This window comes from Nycticebus coucang, unplaced genomic scaffold (genome assembly GCF_027406575.1).
Source record: "Nycticebus coucang isolate mNycCou1 unplaced genomic scaffold, mNycCou1.pri scaffold_57, whole genome shotgun sequence".
Lineage (NCBI taxonomy): Eukaryota > Metazoa > Chordata > Mammalia > Primates > Lorisidae > Nycticebus > Nycticebus coucang.
Window position 1 is genome coordinate 738044 of NW_026515585.1, and position 20935 is coordinate 758978.

General features: G+C 35.7%; 1 protein-coding gene across 1 annotated transcript in view; it reads right to left on the reverse strand.

The window, feature by feature from the left end:
• Window positions 1-20935, reverse strand: part of LOC128579472 (ankyrin repeat domain-containing protein 26-like) — a 76555-nt gene that overhangs the window by 17389 nt on the left and 38231 nt on the right. Inside the window, exons 6-12 of the mRNA XM_053581549.1 lie at window positions 15756-15808; window positions 14691-15608; window positions 13533-13685; window positions 6017-6087; window positions 5576-5669; window positions 4390-4463; window positions 3972-4056 (exon numbers count right to left, since the gene is read on the reverse strand). Coding sequence (XP_053437524.1) covers window positions 3972-4056; window positions 4390-4463; window positions 5576-5669; window positions 6017-6087; window positions 13533-13685; window positions 14691-15608; window positions 15756-15808 — 1448 coding nt within the window. The remainder of the gene's footprint in view (window positions 1-3971; window positions 4057-4389; window positions 4464-5575; window positions 5670-6016; window positions 6088-13532; window positions 13686-14690; window positions 15609-15755; window positions 15809-20935) is intronic.

Consider the following 20935-nt stretch of genomic DNA (forward strand, 5'->3'; position numbering starts at 1 on the left):
TGGAATAGAGTCCTTAATTGTTTTTTCAACTTGACGATTGTAGGTATATATAAAGGCTACTGATTTATGAATGTTGATTTTGTAACATGAGACGCTGCTGTATTCCTTGATCACCTCTAAGAGTTTTGTAGTAGAGTCCCTAGTATTTTCCAGATATACAATCATATCATCTGCGAAGAGTGAAAGTTTGATCTCTTCTGACCCTATGTGGATACCCTTGATCGCCTTTTCTTCCCTAATTTTGCTGGCTAAAACTTCCATTACAATGTTTTTTTTTTTTTTTTTTTGAGATGGAGTCTTAAGCTGTCGCCCTGGGTAGAGTGTAGTGGCATCACAGCTCACAGCAACCTCTAACTCCTGGGTTTAAGCGATTCTCCTGCCTCTGCCTCCCAAGTAGCTGGGACCACAGGTGCTGGCCACAACACTTGGCTATTTTTTGGTTTTAGTTGTCATTGTTGTTTGGTGGGCCTCTGCTTTGGATTTGAACCTGCCAGCTCAGGTGTATGTGGCTGGCACCTTAGCCGCTTGAGCCACAGGCACTGAGCCTACTTCCATTACAATGTTAAAGAGCAATGGAGACAATGGGCAGCCTTGTCTGGTTCCAGATCTGAGTGGAAATTATTCCAATTTAACTCCATTCAATATGATATTGGCTGTGGGTTTGCTGTACATGGCCTCTATTAGTTTAAGAAATGTCCCTTCTATACCAATTTTCTCAAGTGTTCTGATCATGAAGGGATGTTGGATGTTATCAAAAGCTTTTTCTGCATCGATTGAGAGAATCATATGGTCTTTGTTTTTTAATTTGTTTATGTTCTGAATTACATTTATAGATTTACGTATATTGAACCAGCCTTGAGACCCTGGGATAAAACCGACTTGGTCATGATGTATGATTTGTTTGATATGTTGCTGGATTCTGTTTGTTAGAATCTTGTTGAATATTTTTGCATCTATATTCATTAGTGATATTGGTCTACAATTTTGTTTTCTTGTTGGGTCTTTTCCTGGTTTGGGGATCAGGGTGATGTTTGCTTCATAGAACGTGTTGGGTAGTCTTCCTTCTTTTTCTACCTTTTGGAACAGATTGAGTAATCTTCAAGGGAATATGTGAATCCTAGTAAAAGTGGAATGTAAAGGTCTTAGCCAAATAACTAACAGAATGCCACAAAAGCTATGTTAACTAGTGTAATGAAAATGTGTCAAAAGGTCTACGAACCAAGTTTATGGTGCCCCATGATCATACTAATGTACACAGCTATGATTTAATAAAAATAAAAAAAAAACTAAAGCAAATAAAGAACCTTTGGAATGGGAAAAGATATTTGCAGGTTATTAATCTGACAAAGGGTTGATAATTAGAATCCACAGGGAATTCAGATTAATCAACATAAAAAGAATAAACAATCCCATCTATCACTGGGCAAGAGTCATGAACACAACCTATGAAGAAGACAAATGAATGGCTAACAAACATGAAAAAAAATGGTCTTAATCATCACAGAAATACAATCAAAATCATTTTTAGAGGGCGGCACCTGTGGCTCAAGGAGTAGGGCGCCGGTCCCATATGCCGGAGGTGGTGGGTTCAAACCCAGCCCCGGCCAAAAAAAAAAAAAAAAAAAAAAAAATCATTTTTAGATATCACTTAACCCCACTCAGAATAGCTTACATCACAGGGTCCCAAATGAGATGCTTGTGCAAATGTGGAGAAAAGTGAACATCTTTACACTGTTGTTGAGATTGCAAACTATAGAGTCTCTTTGGAAATAAGTAGGGAGAGTCCTCAAAGAACTCAAATTATACCTCCCATTTGATCCCACAATGCCACTACTAGGCATCTACCCAGAAGAAAAAAATGGCACCTTATCATAAAGACATCTGCATTTGATTATTGCTGCTCAGTTTACAATCACCAAGATGTGGAAACTACCCTAGTGCCCACCAACTCATGAATGGATTAACAAACTGTGGTATATGTATACTATGAAATACTACTTAGCCATAAAAAGATGGAGAATGTACATCTGGATAGTTAGAAAACATTCTTTTTAGTAAAGTATCACAAGAATGGAAAAGCAAGTATCCAATGGATTCAACAGTAATATGAAGCTGGTAGACCAACTAATACATGCCCCCACAAAACAAAAAGTCAATTTAACTCCAGTTGAGCTAAGGGGGGAGGAAAAAGGGGGAGAAGGGAAGGGGATCAGTGTGGTCCCACCTAATGGGCACATGTAAGAACATAGGGCACATCTCCCCAGAGTGAGAAACAATTATAATAGGGACTTTCCCTAACAAACTCAAAAACAAAACAAAACAAACCCCCACAAAGTTTAAGACTTCTCTATAATAAACATGCCTTTTCCCTGTTTCTTGCAGCTTTTCATTTATTTTTATTTTTACTTTCTATTTTAAATTTTATTTATTTCTGTTTTAAACTTTCTTTTATTTGAGCCAGGGTCTTGCTCTCACTCAGTACAATGCCATGATCATAGCTCATTGCAATCTCTAATATGAAGGCTCATGTTACTTTCTCACTGCAGCCTCTTGAATAGCTGGGACTATAGGGAAGCATCACCACACCCACACCTGGATAATTATTTTTTCTTTCTTTCTTTCCTTTTCCTTCCTTACTCCCTCTCTCCCTCCCTTCCTTCCTCAATTAAAAAAGAGGGTCATCAAGGCCATATCTTTCAGTCTTAGTTAGCTTTACCTCTCAGCACCACCTGCAGGTCCTTCCTTCTCTCCTTCCTTCCTTCCCTCCCTCCCTCCTTCCTTCCTTCCTTCCTCCTTACTTCCTTTCTTCTTTCCTTCCTTCCTTCCCTCCCTCCTTTCTTCCTTTCTCTCTCTCTCCTCTCTCTCTCTTTTTTCTTTTCTTTTCTTCCTTTTCTCTCTTTCCCTTCCCTCCCTCCCTTCCTTCCTTCCATCCTTCCTACCTTTCTTTCTTCATTTCTTTCTTCTCTTTCTTTCTTCTCTCTCTTTCTTTCTTTTTGTTCTCACATTACCTAGGCTTGTCTACAGCTCCTGGTTTCAAGCCTTCTACAGTGCTTAGATTACAGGCATGAATCACCTCTTACAGCTTTTCTATCATCCTGTTTCTCCCCTTGCTTTGAACTCTATTTTTTTTTTTTTGAGACTAGGTATAACTTTGTCACCCAAGATCAAGTACAGTGCTACCATCACAGCTTGATGAAGTCTCTAATTCCTGGGCTCAAGTGATTCACCTGACTGGGCCTCCAAGGAGCTAGGACTACAGTTCACCATGATGGGCTAATTGGTTTATAGTTTTTGTAGAGATAGGCCCAGGCTTCAGGTGATCTTTTTGCCTTGGCCTTTTTACTTTGGCCTCATAAAGTGCTGGGATTCCATGGCATGACTGTGTATTAATATTCCTTAATACAAGGTCTCATCCAGAGATCTATTTTTCATCACTTTTTTAAACTAAAATCTTTTACAATCCTACACTTCCAATTAAAAAAGAGGGCCATCAAGGCCATATCTTTGAGTTTTAGTTTGCTTTACCTCTCAGCACTACCTGCAGGCACTGACTAGGCCCTTCCCTGTGCTCCTGGATGAGCATCTATCCTGAAATCTCCAAACCTGAAATCCAAAATGCTTCAAAATGTTATTCATCTTACATATAAAGATGACAGCACAAGTGGAAAATTACACATCTGAATTCATGTGACAGGTTTCATTGAAAACACACATCTTTGTTTCATGCAAAATTTAGTACTTAAAAATATTATATCAAGTTACATTCGGGCTTTGTGCATAAGTTGTTCATGACGCATTAATGAATATTGTGTTTAGACTTGGATCCCATCCTCAAGATATTTTATTGTGTATATATAAATATTCTAAAATCTGAAATACTTCTGGGCATTTGGGGTGCAGAATGTACAGCCTGTACTAGTAGAGAAAAAAATTTCCTTTTAAGTATGATAGAACGTAAGAGATTGACTTACTGAACTTGCAGATGACACGTACTTCTCAATGCAGTCCAGTGCCTTTCCAAAGTTTACTTTCATTTTTGAATTTTCTTTTTCAAGGCTAAAATACATATTATAAAATAATTCTTATCACAGATAAATTTTTAAAATGCCATAAAGCTTGTGAACAAATATCTAAAGGCATAATTAGAGAATTTCTCAAAGTTTAACAAAGCAGATGATTTGGCAAAGGTATTTTTCTAGGTGTCTTTTTGGAAAATGTATAAAATTTTGAAAAAATATACAAAGGCATGCATTTCAAAATAGCTTAAAGTTGAAACTTTCCTTGGCTTCACACAAACATACTTATTATCTGAACAGATACAATCTCATATTACACTGCTATTTGCTTTATGAATACTCAAGTTATTTTGTGTGCTGCTTTTAACTGTACCTTTGCATGCGGTCTTCCATCATCCTTTTACATTTTATAGTCTCTGCTAACTGATCTTCCAGAGATTTCTGCACCTAAAACAAAAGATTAAAAATAATTTACACTTGGAAAAACAAAATGTCCACCAATGGATTAATGGATAAATGAAATGTGGTATACATAAAAATATTATTCTTGGGCTATGACAATGTTTTTATTAAAATCTTACTACCCAAATCATTAATTTTAGGAATTAAGTCAATTTCTTTTGTAAAGTCAAGGGGACAGGCACTACTTGCAATAAGTACTATCACTATGAAGGGGATAGATATTTTTATCAGAGACGTTTTTCATTTTGTCTACCATATTCTTATACGCAGGTTGTCCCTGACTTGGGATCCTCCAACTTCCTATTGTTTGACTCCATAATGATGTGAAGCCCTTGCAAGTTTGACATAATGATGATGGCCACCTTAATTTTTTTACTTTAAAATGATATGAAACACCCCAATTTCAATGTACGTTGAATTTTGATTCATGATCCTTCCCAGGCTAGCAATATGTGGTATGAGGGACATACAATGCTTTATTATAGACAGACTTATACTAGATTATTTTTTCTTTTTTTTTTTTTTTTTTGGCCGGGGCTGGGTTTGAACCCACCACCTCAGGCATATGGGAACGGCGCCCTACTCCTTGAGCCACAGGCGCCGCCCAACTAGATTATTTTTTCAACTGAAGGCTAATGTAAGTGCTCTGAACATGTTCCAGGTAGGCTAGGCTAAGTGAGGATGGGTTTATTGGGATATAACCCCATTGAAAGTCAGTGAGCATCTGTACTACAGGTTGAGCATCTTAATATTAGAACCTAAAATACAAAATGCCCCCAAATCCTAATCACTTTTAGGGTCAAAATGACATACCAAATGGAAAATTTGACATCTGACTTCATGTGCCATGTTGCAGTGAAAACATCCTTGCTTCATGCACAAAATTATAAAACATTACATAAAATTATCTTCAGGGTGTGTGAATATGGTGTATATATTACAAATAAATTTGGGTTTAGACTTGAATTCCCTTCCCAAGATATTTCAATATGCATGTACAAATATTAAACAATCCAAAACATTTCTAGTCCAAAGCATTTTGAGTAAGATACACTCGGCCTATTCTGCCACAGAACAAAAATAAGAGATTAACTTACGAAACTTGCACTTGACAAGTCTTTCTCATACTGGTTGAGTTTTTCGGCTTGGTCTTTGACAGTAAGTTTTAATTTGGAATTTGCCATTTTGATCCTAAAATATAATTTTTAAAATAATTAATGTCAGATAATTTTTTTAAATATCATGCAATTTTTGAACAAACACTTGAAGGTATGTTTATGTGAATCCTTAGATATTTGAAAAGTAGATGATTAAGCAACTATATCATTTTTCTAGCAATGTCCATGCATAATGTGCAAAATTTAGAAACAAAGTAAAAAAAAATATGCATTTCGAAATAGCTTAAAGCTGAAAATTTTCCTAAGATTCACACAGATATAGTTACTATTACAACTAGCACTAGTCTCAAACTGTAACACTTATTTTCTTTATAATACTCAAGTCTTTTTATTTTTCTTTTTTGCTGCTTGAAAGCATACTTTTTCCATTGGTCTAGCATCTTCTCGGCACGGTGTCCTTCCTCTTTGAGTTGATCCTCTACTTCTTGAAACTAAAACAAAGATTAGAAAAATGTTTACACTTGGAAATGACCCACATTTCCCTCACTGGATGGACAGCTAAAAAATGTAGCATATAGAAAACAAGGTTTTTAGACTAACACACTATTTGCATTAAAAATAATAATGATCTAGTACAAATCTGCTCATCACCTGAAGAGATTTTTTAGCTAAATTTCATTGGAACCCTGACACACCCCTTCATTCTGCATATTATTTATAGATACTTTTCTGCCATCACTGCACAGTGGAGCTGTTGCAACAGGAATCTTCTGGATCATAAAACCTAAAATATACTATTTGGCCCTTCACAGAGAAGGTTATCTACTCCTGTTACAGGATGAAAACACAACATTATTCTTGCTTTTACAAATTATATTGTATTATTATTAATTTTACAAATTATATTGTATTACATAAATACTATTAAATACTCAATAAATACACTATTCTTAATTTTACAAACTATATTGTATGAGATAAATACTCAAATTTATAAAATTGATAAAATGGGGAAAGAGAAGATTACATTATGATAAGCATGTATATTTTGTATTCTAAGATCACAACATCAACTTTTATTATTTTATTTTATTCACATTTAATTTTATTGTAACAAGGCAACTTATATACTTTCAGCATCTAACACTCACCATCATCTTTTCTTTTAGGAAAAGGAAAAGGACTTTTAAAAATAAATGGGAAGAAAAGTACAACAGAGAATGTCAACCCCAAAGTTAAGTCGCAAGGCTTAAGTTTTCACTAGGAGAGAATTTAATCTAAATGTGTCACCTTAAACTGTGAGGATGACTATTAAACTTTGCAATTAAACATGACAAAGGAGAGGCCATGATGTTAAAATTACCACTTAACCTACCCAGTCACGTCAAAGCTATGTTTTACTAACCATCGTGACCAGATGTTTATTTTATTTTTTTTCTTTTTGTGAACATGAGCAAGTAGACAGGCACAAGTTGGTAAATGCTAACTGTCCATATTCATAGACACATTGTAGTCTCTGAGCCAATTTACAGGGAAAATAGAGAAAAGGCTAGAACTTTGTGCACTGCTACACGGGGGACAGCACCCTTCAGCTTCCCACAGAGCAAGGGGACCAGGTTTTCCTTTTTCTCTCACATCTCAGTTGTGTGTATGCTTCAGATGACAACCAGATGTCTCATGGAATAGTTTGAGAGGTGGACATTTACAGAGGCCAAAAGATCTGGGTTTGAGTACTGGCTCCACCAGTACTAGCTGTGTGACCTTTAGCAAATTAGCAACTTGGTTTCTTCATCTACAACATGGACAGAATAGCACTGATTTCCTCATGTGGATGTTGGGAAGACTGAACTGGGGAATACACGTAATGCACTTAGAAAAACGTGAGGCACATGGTGAGTGGCATATAATATTTACTATTAACATCTTGTTGTATTTTATGTTCTAATTTTATAGTTTAGGCAGGTGACATGCCAATGAAAATGGTCCCCGATAGCTGCACTCAACTATCTCCACACTACTGAAATGGGCAATAAATGCATAGCATGATGCCCACAACAGTCCCAAATTCTGTAGATAACAGTCACCAACTCCAGTAGCCAGCAGCGTTTTCGTCCACTCATAAGAATTCATGGCTTACCTGTCTCCATAGCAATCAGTGGGATGGATGACCATGCACTGCAGTGCACAGAGCATCTTCTAGAGTGAGTTGTATGGAACTTACATGACCCCAGGCAATAGCCTCAACCTGAAAACACTGTACTCCATTGATAAATCAAGGCGCCTTGGGCGGCGCCTGTGGCTCAAGGAGTAGGGTGCCGGTCCCATATGCCGGAGGTGGCGGGTTCAAACCCAGCCCTGGCCAAAAATCACACACACACACACACACACACAAAAAAAAAATAAATAAATAAATAAATAAAGGTGCCTTGATCACTTCATTCCCAGCAACTGGATATGATGGGCTGCACTAGCAAGCACTCTGATGATCAAGTTAAGGTCATGTGCTGTGGTAGATCAGAAAGGCCAGAGCTTTTCAGTTGGAAAGGCAATTATCAATCTACAAGTCCCAATTCTGACTTTGTAATGAAGGAGTACTAATTTAATTTTTTTTCTATAGTGAGAATGATATGAATATATTTTTTTTCCTGCTGGTTGCATCTACATTCACTTATTTATTTGGTTGAACACTTTCCTTGGAAATTAAATTAGTATTAGCAGGAAAGAAGCAGACTGGTTTGGCCCTAACTCATTAAAACAAACAAAGAAAAAAACAAAAAACAGAAAAATATTTTCTTGCTACTGTTGAAACAGCAACGAACCATAAGAAAGAACTAGAGGAAATATTTCAAACTTTATCAATATTAAATAAGATTACATGAGGAGATAAGCAAAGACATAGAGTACTTTCCAGATGTATATCTTTGAAGGAGATAAGGAAATCAAAATATAATTCCTTGGTATAGAGAATATTTTCAATGAAAAGGCCATTTTTGATTAGAATACACTAGTCTCTCCTCTATAAAACCTGAATAACTTGATTTAGAATCAGAAAAGGGGCTGCTGGAGTCCTTATCAAATAGGCCTGGCCCTAATGTCCTTTGAAGCACTGAGACCTGTCTCTCAGGTTAAACTGCAACTCAGTCTGTTTCCCTCCATCTACCCATCATCCCTCGCAGCCACTTGCTACACATATATTTTACAGTTTCTCTCCCCCCTCCCTTCTAAAAGGCATCTTTAAAAGCCACTGACTATCACTGAAACATTTGGCAATCATTCATACCCCCCATGTGCATGGTATTTGTAAATAAACCTTTCTCTCATTATTACTATAACTGTGAGTTGATCTTTTCAGCACATCAACCTAGGGGAAAAGGGCAAGTTTCCCTGAGACTCCCCTTCACCTTCTTTCCATATAATTTCCTTAATTCCCCAATTACAAACTTCATTGGGAAGATATTGCAATGGATAAATCACAGCTAGACATATTTACAAAATACTTTTCACTAAATTCTGTTAAATACCATCTATTAATTATAAAATAACTTGGGAAAAGTCACTGAAATATATATCCCAAATAGAGAAAATTAGTAACAATAGCAAGAAAGAGTTTTTTTCTGTTTTTTTAATAAAAAAGTTCCAATTTTATATTTTATTGCTTAAAATATATTTAGAATAAAATTTTATTATATCAATTATCAGTATAGTATAAAGTATTTAATAATATTCTAACAAATGTTAATCTAAAACATTTTCAATTTATATAAGGATAACTTATAGGCATATCAACTTTTGCTATTAAATCACAGCTGTGTACATTAATGCAATTATAGGGTACAATGTGCTCGTTTTATATACAACTTAGATATTATTCTCACCTTAAGCAAATTTATAATTGAACAAGATGACTCTTCATGAAAAAATAAAAGCCCTCAGAATGGGAGAAAATATTTGCAGGTTATACCTCCGATAAAGGTTTAATAACCAGAATCCACAGAGAACTCAAACGTATTAGCAAGAAAAGAACAAGTGATCCAATCACAGGGTGGGCAAAGAACTTGAAGAGAAACTTCTCTAAAGAAGACAGACACACGGAATACAGACACATGAAGAAAAGCTCATCATTCTTAATCATCAGAGAAATGCCAATCAAAACTACTTTGAGATATCACCTAACCTGAGTAAGAGTAGCCCACATAACAAAATCCCCAAACCAGAGATCTTCGCATGGATGTGGAGAAAAGAGCACAATTCTACACTGCTGGTGGGAATGCACACTAATATATTCCCTTTGGAAGGATGTTTGGAGAATACTTAGAGATCTAAAAATAGACCTGCCATTCGATCCTATAATTCCTTTACTAGGTATATACCCAGAAGACCAAAAATGACAATATAACAAAAACATCTGTACCAGGATGTTTATTGCAGCCCAATTCATAATTGCTAAGTCATGGAAGAAGCCCAAGTGCCCATCAACCCACGAATGGACTAGCAAATTGTGGTACATGTATAACATGGAACATTATGCAGCCTTAAAGAAAGATGGAGACTTTACCTCTTTCATGTTTACATGGATGGAGCTGGAACATATTCTTCTTAGCAAAGTATCTCAAGAATGGAAGAAAAAGTATCCAATGTACTCATCCCTACTATAAAGCTAATGTATAGCTTTCATATGAAGGCTATAACCTAACTATAGCTCAAGAATATGGGGAAAGGACCAAGGGAAGGGAAGGGAGAGGGGAGGTTATGGTGGACGGAGGGTAAGGGGTGGGGCCACATCACAGTGCATCTTAGAATGGGTACAGGAGAAACTTACTAAAGGTAGAATACAAATGTCTACATACAATAAGCATGAAAATGCGATGAAGGCTATGTTGAACAGTTTGATGAGAATATTTCAGATTGTATATGAAACCAGCACATTGTACCCCTTGATTGCACAAATGTACACAGCTATGATTTAATAATAAAAAAATTAAAAAAAGCAATGCAAAATGAAGGACTAACTTATTCTGCACAGATTAGATAACAAGTACTAAAGAATAAAGTCAACGAAAGTCAGAACACTCAGAGAAAGTTTCATGAAGAAGGAAAAATTGTGCTCAGGTCTGAATGAGGTTAGATGATCAGAAGCTAAAAAAGCGGGAAGCACAGCATGAGCAAGGCAGAGAGATGGTCAAATCTGCTAACTAACTGAGGATGATAGTCAATGGCAGGGAAATAAAAACACGTCCGCTTGATATCATTTAAATTAATGTTCATGGGACTATGATGCATTGGTGGCAAAAAGTAGAAACAAACCTAAAGGTCCAGCAAGTGAAGAATCGATCACCAGTAGGACCACACAATAGAACAGTACCAGACCATGAAAAGAAATGAAGTATTGATCCATACTACAACATGGATTCATCCTGAAAACACGCTTTGTGAAAGAATCCAGTCACAAAGGACTAAGTAGTATATGGCTCCATTTATAAGAACTGTCTACAAAACAGCATGGCACTGGCACAAAAATAAAGATGTAGATCTATGAAATTGGATAGAGAGTTTAGAGATGAACCTAGCCACATATCGCCATTTAATCTTTGAAAAGCCTACAAAGAGCATGCAATGAGGAAAAAGATCCTTATTTAACAAATGGTGCTGGAAGAACTTGTTATCCACATGTAGAAGACTGAAACTGGACCTGCACCTCTCACCATTGACAAAAAATTGATTCTTCGTAGATGAAAGATTTAATTATAAGACACAAAACAATAAAAATTCTAGGAAAGAGTGGGGGAAAACACTTGAATACATTGGCCTGGGAAAAAACTTTGTGAGACAGACCCTCTTAGCAATTACAGCAACACCAAAAATCAATACCTGGGACTTGATCGAGCTTAAAAGCTTTTGCACACCTAAGGCTATCGCAAATGAAACCAACAGCCAGCCTTGAAATGGGAGAAAGTTTTTGCATGTTGTGAATCTGACAAAGGCCTGATAACTAGAACGTACACAGAACTCAAATTGAACCATAAGAAAGTATAAACAACCCTCTCTATAAGTGGGCAAGAGATTTGAACAGAAACTTCTCTGACGATGACAGACGAATGTCCATCAAACACTTGAAAAAATGCTCATTGTCTTTTAATCACCAGTGAAATGCAAATCAAAACCACTCTAAGATATCACCTAACCCCAGCAATCCCAGAACTACAGATGCTATTGTGGATATGGAGAGAAGGGACTCTTCTACCATGCTGGTGGGATTGCAAAATAATACAGCCTTTTTGGAGAGAAGTATGGAGGATCCTCAAAAATCTAAAAGTAGACCTACCATTTTGACGCTGCAATCCCATTACTAGGTATCTATCAAGAATAACAAAAATCATTTTACCACAAAGACATTTGCGCTAGAGTGTTTACTGTGACTCAATTCATAATTGCCCAGTCATGGGAGCAACCTAAGTGTCCATCAACCTATGAATGGATCAACAAACTGTGGTATATGTATACCATGGGATATTATTCAGCCATTAAAAAGATGGAGACTTTACATCTTTTACATTTACCTGGATGGAATTGAAATACATTCTTTTTAGTAAAGTACCATAAGAATAGAAAAATAAATATCCAATATGAAATCCATACCTCCATACCTATATGAAATCAATACATAAACAATTACATGCTCATAAGAACAATAAAACACTCTTATAGTCCAGTTTGTGGGTAGAGTGAAGCGGGGTGGGGAACGTTTGGCAGAGTGAGGGAGGGCATGAGGCAAGATCTCACCTATTGTGCACATTGTGAGGATGTATAATATGTCCCTTGGAAAAAAATAAAATAAAATTTGATTGATAAAGTCTCCTTCCCCCCCCACCCCGCCACCCCGCCACCCCAAAAATGAACTGTCTAGATAAGCAAATCTATGGAGATAAAGGTAGATGGTGGTTGCCCAGGCCTGGGGAAAGTGGAGGGATAAGATTAGGGTGGAGGTTATGGTTATAAGATGTGGGGTTTCTTTTCACATTGATGCAAATGTTCTGAAATTGATTGTGATGATGGTTCCACAACCCTGTGAATATACTAAGAGACATTAAGTGGTGAACTGCATGGTATGTGAATGAGACCTCAATACATTTGCTTTTAAAAATCCAATGGCAGGATCTGGATAATTTTCTTAATTCTTTATTTTGGATGTACCTCCTATCCAAGACCTGAATATTTCTGTGCTTTTACAATATAATTAAAGTGAAATGGAAATGAAGGCAATTAACTTTGCAAAGAGTTTATAAATTAACCTAAAACATTTTCATTTTATTTATTTATTTATTTATTATTTTTTTTTTAGAGACAGAGTCTCACTTTATGGCCCTCTGTAGAGTGCCGTGGCCTCACACAACTCACAGCAACCTCCAAGTTCTGGACTTAAGCGATTCTCTTGCCTCAGCCTCCCGAGCAGCATTTTCATTTTAGACAAGAATATAAAGGCCTTTCTCTATGAGTTAACCTGAAATCCGTGAAATAAGTATACACAGATTTTGTATCCATTCACAAAACTGAAGATATGTTCTGGAACATTTCATTAGACATTACCCTGATTTAATCTGGCTTGCCTCACAATGGCAATAGATAAATCACTGACAACTACTGCTTAACAGGAAAAATGTCTCACAACTTCTGTGAAAAATGATGCATAATCCTCGACTTTCCTAAGGGCATATATTATAAGAAAATATGGTATATTTCTAAGTAATTTTAAGGAAAAGTGGAAGAATGAAAGTCAGAATTTAAGAAATAAGTACATGATAAAAATAATAAAATTGTACAAAACTACTCATAATGAAAATATAAAAAGAAAGCTGTCACCTGCAGCTAGTGTTCTAAAACACTTTATTTTATTGGATCAGCTCTAGATTAACGGGTGGCATGTTAATTATGTACATACTTGGTTTGTCATCTGACTTATTTTTCTCATTGAATGTTGGGTCTCATCTTCTAAATGAATGTGACAACGTGATGTAGTTTCTAGTAACGTCTCCGATCTGGATAGTTTTTGCATGGTATCACACAGTTCTTGGCGAAGTTGTCTCAAAACTGCCTGGTAAGATATTTTTGTTGCAGATATTATAAACACTTTATTATTAGGATGTGTTAATAATATTTAACTTTAACATATATACCTTGAAGATTATCATCACATACATTGCATTGACTCACCTTCTTTTCCTCCTGTGTACACATTCCTGTTGACCACTAAATTTGGCTAAGGACACTAAGGAAAGTGCTACCTCCCCCCCAAGTCAGTATTCTACTGCTCAGACAACAGATTCAGTCCTCTATTCATTCCTCCCCTCATGAATGTGAAATGCATAAGGACCAACTGAAGGCTTAAAAGGAATGTGAAATGCATAACAATAGATTCATATGCATGTGGATGGGATAGTGGTGGCAAATTCTACCCTGTAAAATGGTTTCTTTCTTTTTGATTAGAAGCTCAGATCAGCCTCAAAGTTTCTCACAAATTCAGTCCTCTGCTCAAACTCTCCCAATAATCCCTATTTTAGAATAAAAGTAACATTCCAATGGCTCCTGCAGGCCCTAAGTAAGCTGGCCTCCACCTCCCTCCCTAATCTCAACTCCTGCAAGTCCTACCCCTACTCAGCTTCCTACTCACTTTTTTCTGCTTCGGCTCTGTCTTAAAATGAGGCAACATAAAGACACTAAAATTATGATTTCAGCATTTTTACTCTATGTCTATTAACAATTTATAACTTAAACTCTTTTTTTTTTAATTTGGCCGGGGCTGGGTTTGAACCCACCACCTCCGGCATATGGGACCGGCGCCCTACCCGCTGAGCCACAGGCACTGCCCTATAACTTAAACTCTTAAAATGTTGTAAGTGACACACTGTCTTTACTCAAGGTAAAACATTTCTCAGCACTAACTTTTATTTGCTGGAAACAAGGTATGTTTCTAGGCTGATATCACAAATATAGATCTAGATAGTCTCACATTCAACCAGATACGATGCTTAGTCACTACCAAATACCACTTCACTTTTCTTTTTGGAAGTTTGAAAAATGTTTATTTCTTGATACTTACTTCTCTTTTCACTTTCTCTTTTTTATATTGGTACTGCCTTTCTTTTAAGTGATTGCATTCATCAAGCAACTTCTTGTTTTCCTCTTCCAAAAGCAGACTGTACCTTTCATGCCCTACTTCAAGAGCCTTCACCACTGCAGCACACGGGCTGTCTCTGCTGTGTTTTGCCTTCTCTTTATCTGCAGAATCCTTGTGAACATCATCCAGCTGTTGTTGAAGTGACATAGTTTTACATTGCAGTCCGGACAGTCTCTGCTCTAAAGACTCCTGCTTTACAATGTACATACTCACTGTTCTTTGTTCACTTTGATACTTCAGTTGAATGTTCTGCTTTTCAAACTGTGCTTCCATCAGGTCTCTCTGTGCACCTTCTAGAGCAAAACTCTTCTCTCGAAGAGCATCTTTCATGTGACAAAACTCAGCTTGCAGGCAACTGAATTTCTCTTCTGCATCACAGAGTTGTTGGAAAAGGGTTTCGGCACGAGAGTTCATATACTCCAGTGTACCAGACCATTCTTCTTTTGTTCTCTGGACAATGAAGGCAAGGTCTCTTTGGGAGACCTGACTTTGGTGACGCTCACTGTTAGCATCTGCCAGTCTGAGACGGTGGGCTTCAAGTTCTGCTTCTAGTTTTTCCTGGTTTTCTTTCGCTTCCTTCAGTTTGGCTTGTAGCACTTTATTCTCGTCTCGTAGTATGTTGAGCTGGCCATTATACTGGGCTGTTACTTTCATTAACCTTTCTTCACTGAGCTTTACAGCATTTTGAAGATCATCAGTCTTGTCTTTGATGATTTCCAAGTCCCGCAAGTGTTTCTTATCTATCTCCTCATTGTTCATTTTCATTCTTTCTACTTTCAATCTTAGTCTGACAATTTCTTTGTTCAGGAGATCTCTTTCATGTTCAAGCCTTTGACAATTCTAAGTAAAAGAAAGGAAACTTTTAGCTATCACTCAATAAAATATCACGATTTCCCCAGAAAGTAAATAATAACATGCACATTTATGAAATGAAAGGGTTGTAAAAAGCAGCTAACTGGGCAAAGAAGCTGGATCCAAACCTCAAACCTTATAGAGCATAAATTCCTGAAAGTTCAAAAATTTACATGAATGCAATGAATCTGTGAAAGCAAAAAAGAAATCAGTAAAGAATTTTTATGAATCTCCAAATTGGAAAAGGCTTTCTTTGAATGACAACAAATCCAAATGCACAAAACTCTAATAACTGTGACACACTAGAAAGTTGGGTGTACACTCTGGTGTCTAACCTACATCCCCCTCCATAGTAGGAGCCTCAGCTCTGCGTACACTAGAACAGGCAAAATTTGCCAACGTTCTTTAAGTTTTTTTTCTGAGAGCATTCTATAGATATTCTACTCTTCTAACATTTTTATCCTAAGTTATAACAATTATATCTATTGATAAATGACAAATCTAGGCATTGTGCAAAGCATTTCTCTATATATCAATTAACTCAGTTACTGATCACAATTCTGAAAAGGAGAGATTAAACGTATAAGCCCCTTGTAGGATTTTCCTCAGTCTTCTGATCCTAACCCATGAGGCTCATCTACCAAATCACAGTTACCTCTCTGGAATAAATAGATAAATGCAAAATAAGCCTTATATTTCAAAACACAAATGACAAATAAGATAAAATTTGCAGAGGTCTTCTTAGAAAATCATGAGATTACTTTAGATTATAATACATTTTGTTTCTTTCCTCTTCATAATGTTTGAAGTTGTAATAAATGTGAAATAGGGGAAAAAAAATCACTGAACTATTTTACTAGGAACAAAACCCCTAATAAGTCATCATTAAGTATATATTATGGTATATTATTTAAAAAAATTCTTTGTATTGAAATAAGATACTACTTGGATGCCAAGATTTATAATAAACAACTTTAGCTATAAATATCATAGTTAATTTTTAAGGCAAGATTTTTTTTTTTTTTTTGGCCGGGGCTGGGTTTGAACCCGCCACCTCCGGCATATGGGACCGGCGCCCTACCCGCTGAGCCACAGGCGCCGCCCGATTTTGGTTTGTTTTATAACAATAAGCATTGAATCAAAGAGACATCACAACTAATAGTGATGAAGTAAAATAATAAATGTGATGTTAACCAAAGATTAATTTACCTCCAGATTATTTCTAAGGGTCCCCAACTCCACATTTTGGGCTCTCAGTCTGTGTTCCAATTCTTCTTTTATCGCAACTTCTTTTCTATGTTGCTCTATTTCTCTTGTTAACTTTTCCTTAATTTGTTCAAATGCTATAGAATCATTTTTTCTCATCTGTTCCATTTCTTTTAGTGTGAATCTGCAGTTAAATATACTTATCTTAAAATTCATTTTGTTAGCGAAAAGTTCATTTTGAGACCTGACTCTTAATCTATTCATTGATTATCTAATAAAATGTCTGTTTTCTTGAATATTTGTTTTTTCTAGTTCTAAGGTTTTGAATATCTCACTTCATTTTCTCCCAAAAGACATGTACACATGAAAAGTAGATGTGAAAGAACATTCTCCTAATTGGTAAGTAAGTTTCTGTTAGTTTAGTTACTCTTGAAAAGGATACTGAAAATTTTCAAATGTATAAGTTGAAAATTACTTTTTTACATAGTCATAATTACTCCCAAACTGGGACAGATCATGGAGTGTAAACTAACCAAAATTTACCATTTATAAATAAGTTTATGAATTCACTGGAGGGAAATGTTCATCTCCACAAAACAGCACAAGCATTCCTGAAAGTCACTGGCAGTGTAAGAGAACTCATTCCGATGTCTCTCACACAACATATAATTGCAGACTGCTATTTTTATATTTGCTACCCACGTGTTCTGTGTTTCTGTTCTGAGTGATAATTTCAAGGTACTTGTTGATGCTGGTATATATTATAAACAATTCTGAAATTCCTTTTGGGGAAAGACAAGGTCTAATATTTAATTAAACAATGAAGAATAATATATGTTTTCAACACAAAAGTTTAAATTAATTTTATCTGTGTAGGAGAGATGTTGAACAAGCGAATCAGTAGTCACTTTCCATTTTCCTTTTCATTCCCTGCATTATGAAAACAAACTATGTAATTTCCTTAAGAAACTTCTTCTGGGGTGAAAAAGGCCAATTGAAACTCTGTTGGTTGAGTTATAAATTTGCATAAACATTCCTGAGAACCATTTCAAAATATTGATCAAAGCCATTTTCATTAGATTACTTTAACCCAAGAATTCTATATTGAAGAATATGTTAAAGGCATATAATTTGAAAATTAAGACTTGTGTAAAAATGTTCATAACAGTATTAATTATAATACAAATATTTAAAATTCCAAATTCAATTTGTTAAATAAAAGGAGATTTCCCTAAGGTGAACTTCTAATATAGTTATTAGAATTATGATTTAAAAGAATATACATTTAATTATCAGTAATGGTAATTACAATTAAGAACTTATTTTATTATTTCCAAGAATTTTATACCGCAGAAGACTAAGATGACTTCTCTCCTATTAAATACCAGATGATATGTCAGCAATGTCAAAAATTCTCCAATATATAAATAAATAAATATTTCAAATAAATAGTTCTAAATAAATAGTTCAAATGTTTCTTTAAAGCTAGGATTTCATACCTCAAACTGTGGAGTTTTTGCTCCCATTCACATCTTTGATGGTATAACTGTAACTTTATTCCTTTCGTTTTAGATAGCTTCATTTTTAGAAAAATAATCATAGTTTCCAGTGCTTTGATATTATCTGTAAGTTTTTTATAATAATTTTTGTTACGTTCTGCATGGCTCTTACAGGGAAGAGCTGTGTTTTGAATTTCCAATTGGTTAAAAGAATCTATATCAGTATGAAAAAAAAGAAAGAGAATACAGGAACAGTTTTTATATATAAAGGGCTTCACATTCTCACAGTCACTCACTCACACATTATACATATATAACCCAGTGGGTACCGTGGTGGACATGTGATACTGAGCTCTACAGACTAGACAGGACCTCTGCTCTTATTTAGCTTGAAGTAAAGTGAAAAAAAAAAAAGAAGACAAAACAGTGACAATTATTAATTCAGATAGATTCTGTAAGAAAATTAGTCTGTTATGTAAGAGAATTTAATCTATACTGGGCCCAGGGAAGATTTCTCTGAGGAAGAGATGGCCATACTGACAAATGAAGGATGAGAAGCAAGCAGTAAAGTAAAGCAAGAATAAAAGCATGCTGGCCAGTCCATAGCATGTGCTGAAGTTCTACTGCAATCTCCTTCTAGCCAAGACAGAGGAACAGGTGTTAATTTTCCATCTTCCCCCTTACCCCCCCAAAAAAAAACCCCAGCCAAAACACATTAAACAGTTATTATTCAGACAGTAGAATTTAGGCAACAAAGACAAAGATCTTTGAAAAATAGAAAACAAGAGAAGGAAGCCTTGGGAATGCCCCAGATCCCTGCCTTAACAGAGTTTTCAGGAAAGCACACCTGGAGAAAAAAAATAAAAAAAAGAAAAAGCCTGACCTACACGCTACCAGACTCCCCTAATTGTAGTTGAGTAAGGAGAGTCTGAAAAGACCAAAGCAGACAGTGATCACAGGATAGCAACTGAAGAGGAGAAAGCAGTATAGTGAAAGAATCCTGGAGATGTGTGGAGATTCCCCTCTCAGGTATTTATCAGAATAGTCAACTGTGCATGTGTGCTAGGAATTATTTGAGACTAAGAGAAAAATTATCTAAACAACATCAAGGTAAACCAAGCCCGGTGCTCATATAGTGCCAGGAAGTGTCCATTCTCATAATGAAGGATGGAAAAACACAGACTGCATAAGATAATCATGAAATAGGTCTTGCCTCTTGCGTAGGGTATTATCTCAAATTATAAAAGCAACAGCAGAAAGGGACAAGTTGTTTTAAAGTAATGCAACCCTATCCCTATGTAAATCTTAAGAAGATAAGTATAGACATGGAAGACATTAAAAATTAAAAAAACCTGTACTGATAGACGTGTAAATTGTAATGTCAGAGAGGCAGACTACACCAGCTAGGAAAAAAAAAAAAAAAAAAAAAAAAACATTAGATATCATGAAAGAAAATATTCACAAAACTGAGATATTTGTGATCTATGAGAAACCTTTGATGAAAAAATACTTCTAATTATCCAAAACTTCACAAAACCACCCAAAGGGAACTAGATGTCACTAGGTTCAACAAATACAGACATATCACAGATTTACTCACAGATTTATCCACCTAATGTATATACATATAATGTTAGAAGAAAAACAGTATTTAAATATACAATACACATATAAAATAACATTGTGGATTGTTCTCTACTTCATAATAGGACCGTTCAACAGCATGCTGTGCATGTTGTTTTATTAATAATTCACAAACTTCTGTTACTTTTTATATTTCCATCAGTGTACATCCTGTTTGTTACATATGAAAAGATTTCCTCTGCTATTCTAACAATTTTATTTTCATCTTTTAAGGCCTTAGCCTGCTACATGAAGCCTTCATTGATTCCTGCTGTTTCGCCAGATAAATAGGCATCTCCATCCTCAGGGCTGCCTTAGTACTCTAGTGTCATCTCTACTGCAATGTTCCTACCTAAACTGTAAGTCGTTTCTTGCCATGTCTCTAACCTTTGCCCCTATACTGTAAGCACAATATTTCAAAACTTCTGGAACAGTCTTTATCTGTTTTACTCAATAATTATTGATGCTGTAGCTGGAAGGAATATAAATAAAACTGTCAAAAATGAGTTTTCCAGCGATCATGTCTGAGTTGACACTTAGATGAGCCAAATTAAAGGGCGTAGGGGCCAGGAAAGGATGAGAGCAGGAGAGGAAGCAGAAAGCGAGAGAGAAAAAATCCTGAAAAAAACATATGTATATGTATTTATCTACAGTAGAGGGATTGGTGAGCCAGGCATTCTAGAAGCTCAGGGATGCCAGCAAAAAATGCAGACAAGGAAGAGACAGCAGAAATCCTTCTATGAAATTTCATGTGCTTGGATATTAGTATTTCAAAGAGATATTAATTATCCCATTTTCACCGAAGTAAATCACTCTAAATTCTATATGGAAGATGAATTTCAGTAAAACACAAGTGAATGGCAGAAGATGAATTACAAGGAAATATTGGAAGATAAAGTCAATGTGGGCCTGAAATAAGTGAATGTTTCTTGGAAATATTTTGGATATCAAATATCAGTGCCCCATATAGGTTGGATGTTTTTACCA